This window comes from Dioscorea cayenensis, chromosome 3 (assembly GCF_009730915.1).
Source record: "Dioscorea cayenensis subsp. rotundata cultivar TDr96_F1 chromosome 3, TDr96_F1_v2_PseudoChromosome.rev07_lg8_w22 25.fasta, whole genome shotgun sequence".
Lineage (NCBI taxonomy): Eukaryota > Viridiplantae > Streptophyta > Magnoliopsida > Dioscoreales > Dioscoreaceae > Dioscorea > Dioscorea cayenensis.
In genome coordinates this window covers 3,462,184-3,463,660 of record NC_052473.1, presented here as the reverse complement: position 1 = coordinate 3,463,660, position 1,477 = coordinate 3,462,184, and the positions used below count along the sequence as shown (strand labels likewise).

Here is a 1,477-nt window from a genome sequence, read left to right as displayed (position 1 = left end):
TAGAGGCTGCCGAGTAGAGACAGACTTCGAGGAGCGACTGGAATGGAAAAAGCGAAGGCGTGAGTTGAGAAAAAGCAATTAAGCAGCTCCGATAAATTCGTCTCTTGGGGTTACCCTACGGAAAACCCCCACTTCCTATCAAATCGCCGAGATGGGCTGCGTACGACTCCCCAGTCTGAGGCGTTTTACGTCTAAAAATTTGAAACTACACTCCGATTCGCATCCCAGATTCTACGAGGTTTGGGGGTTTTGAAAAAGCATAGGCTTTTAAAAGGAGGGGTTTTTGGGGATTGCAAAACTAGCAGGGGTGTTTTTAGCGATTTTACTGAAAACTTAAAGGGTTTTTGGCAATTTCCACATTCAATTTTAATAAAATGATAACATTCATATATATATATATATATATATATATATATATATATATATATATATATATATAAATGACTTACAAAAAGTGCTTTAGTTTAGGGTGAGTGTTCCATTTTAACCTTGAGCGTATAAAAATATGGTTGTTTATAAATTATAAATACTTTTATTTTAACCTAAACCACACAATTATTTTTAATTGGTATTTTACATATATTTCCATGTAATTATAACTAAAATCATAATTTCTTGGTTTTAGGCATTAAAATGAACAGGTCATACCGTACAGGGTCTATTATAAACTTCCGCTCAAAAAGATAAATAAATAAATAAATAAATTAATTAATTAAAATTAAATTAAAATTAAAAAAAATCAGCCCTGTATATAAATTCAGTGCACCGTTAAACCCTTCTCGCGCTGGTTGCGCCTCCAACCATTCACTCCAAGCGCTTCCTCGCAGGTGAGCTCTCCGCCATTGATGCCGTCTCGCAACCCTAACCCTAGAAATCCCCGGGTGTTCCAAACGCCTGTACCTTCCTCTCATGGCGCTGCAGCTCCGTAAGCTTATCTTCCCATCCATCATGGTTCGTAACCTCGCTCTCTCAAACACTGCTTTCTTTTTCGTATTCTGATAATTTTTTTTTGATTGAGAGAAACCAAAGAATTGATTTTTTTGATTGTTTTCATCTCTTTTGCTTATTCTCTTTTATGGATTTTTTGTATGAGTTCTTGGGGTTTTATTGCAGAATCAGTACAGGGGGATGCGAAATTTTTCAAGTTTTTGTGGACCTTTGGGTGTAGGTTTGAATTCTTGTATCCCTGTGAGGATTTGTTTTGCTAATAGTTTTGTGAGTGGTAGGGTTTACGGGCAATTGAATGTCGGGAACGGTTTGAGATTGGAATCATTTTCTCAGCGCAGTAGTATAAGGTTGTTGTCGTTCGGGAGTAGGAAAAGGTACCCTTTTAAAGCGAGGTCGAGGGAGGTTGGTGATAGTGTTGTCTTGCAAGAGGGAAAGGAAAATTCTTTGAATGAAGGGCACTTAGATGCGAGGAAGCAGGAGGAGCCAGTAATGGCTGGCAGTAGCCTCAATGAGCTGCTGGATGTTGTCG

General features: G+C 38.1%; 1 protein-coding gene across 1 annotated transcript in view; it reads left to right on the top strand.

The window, feature by feature from the left end:
- Positions 1-787: 787 nt before the first annotated feature.
- The window catches only part of LOC120249478, a 1,763-nt gene continuing 1,073 nt past the window's right edge, over positions 788-1,477 (top strand). Inside the window, exons 1-2 of the mRNA XM_039258004.1 lie at positions 788-951; positions 1,114-1,473. Of these exons, the coding sequence (XP_039113938.1) occupies positions 910-951; positions 1,114-1,473 (402 nt within the window). The 5' untranslated portion in view covers positions 788-909. The remainder of the gene's footprint in view (positions 952-1,113; positions 1,474-1,477) is intronic.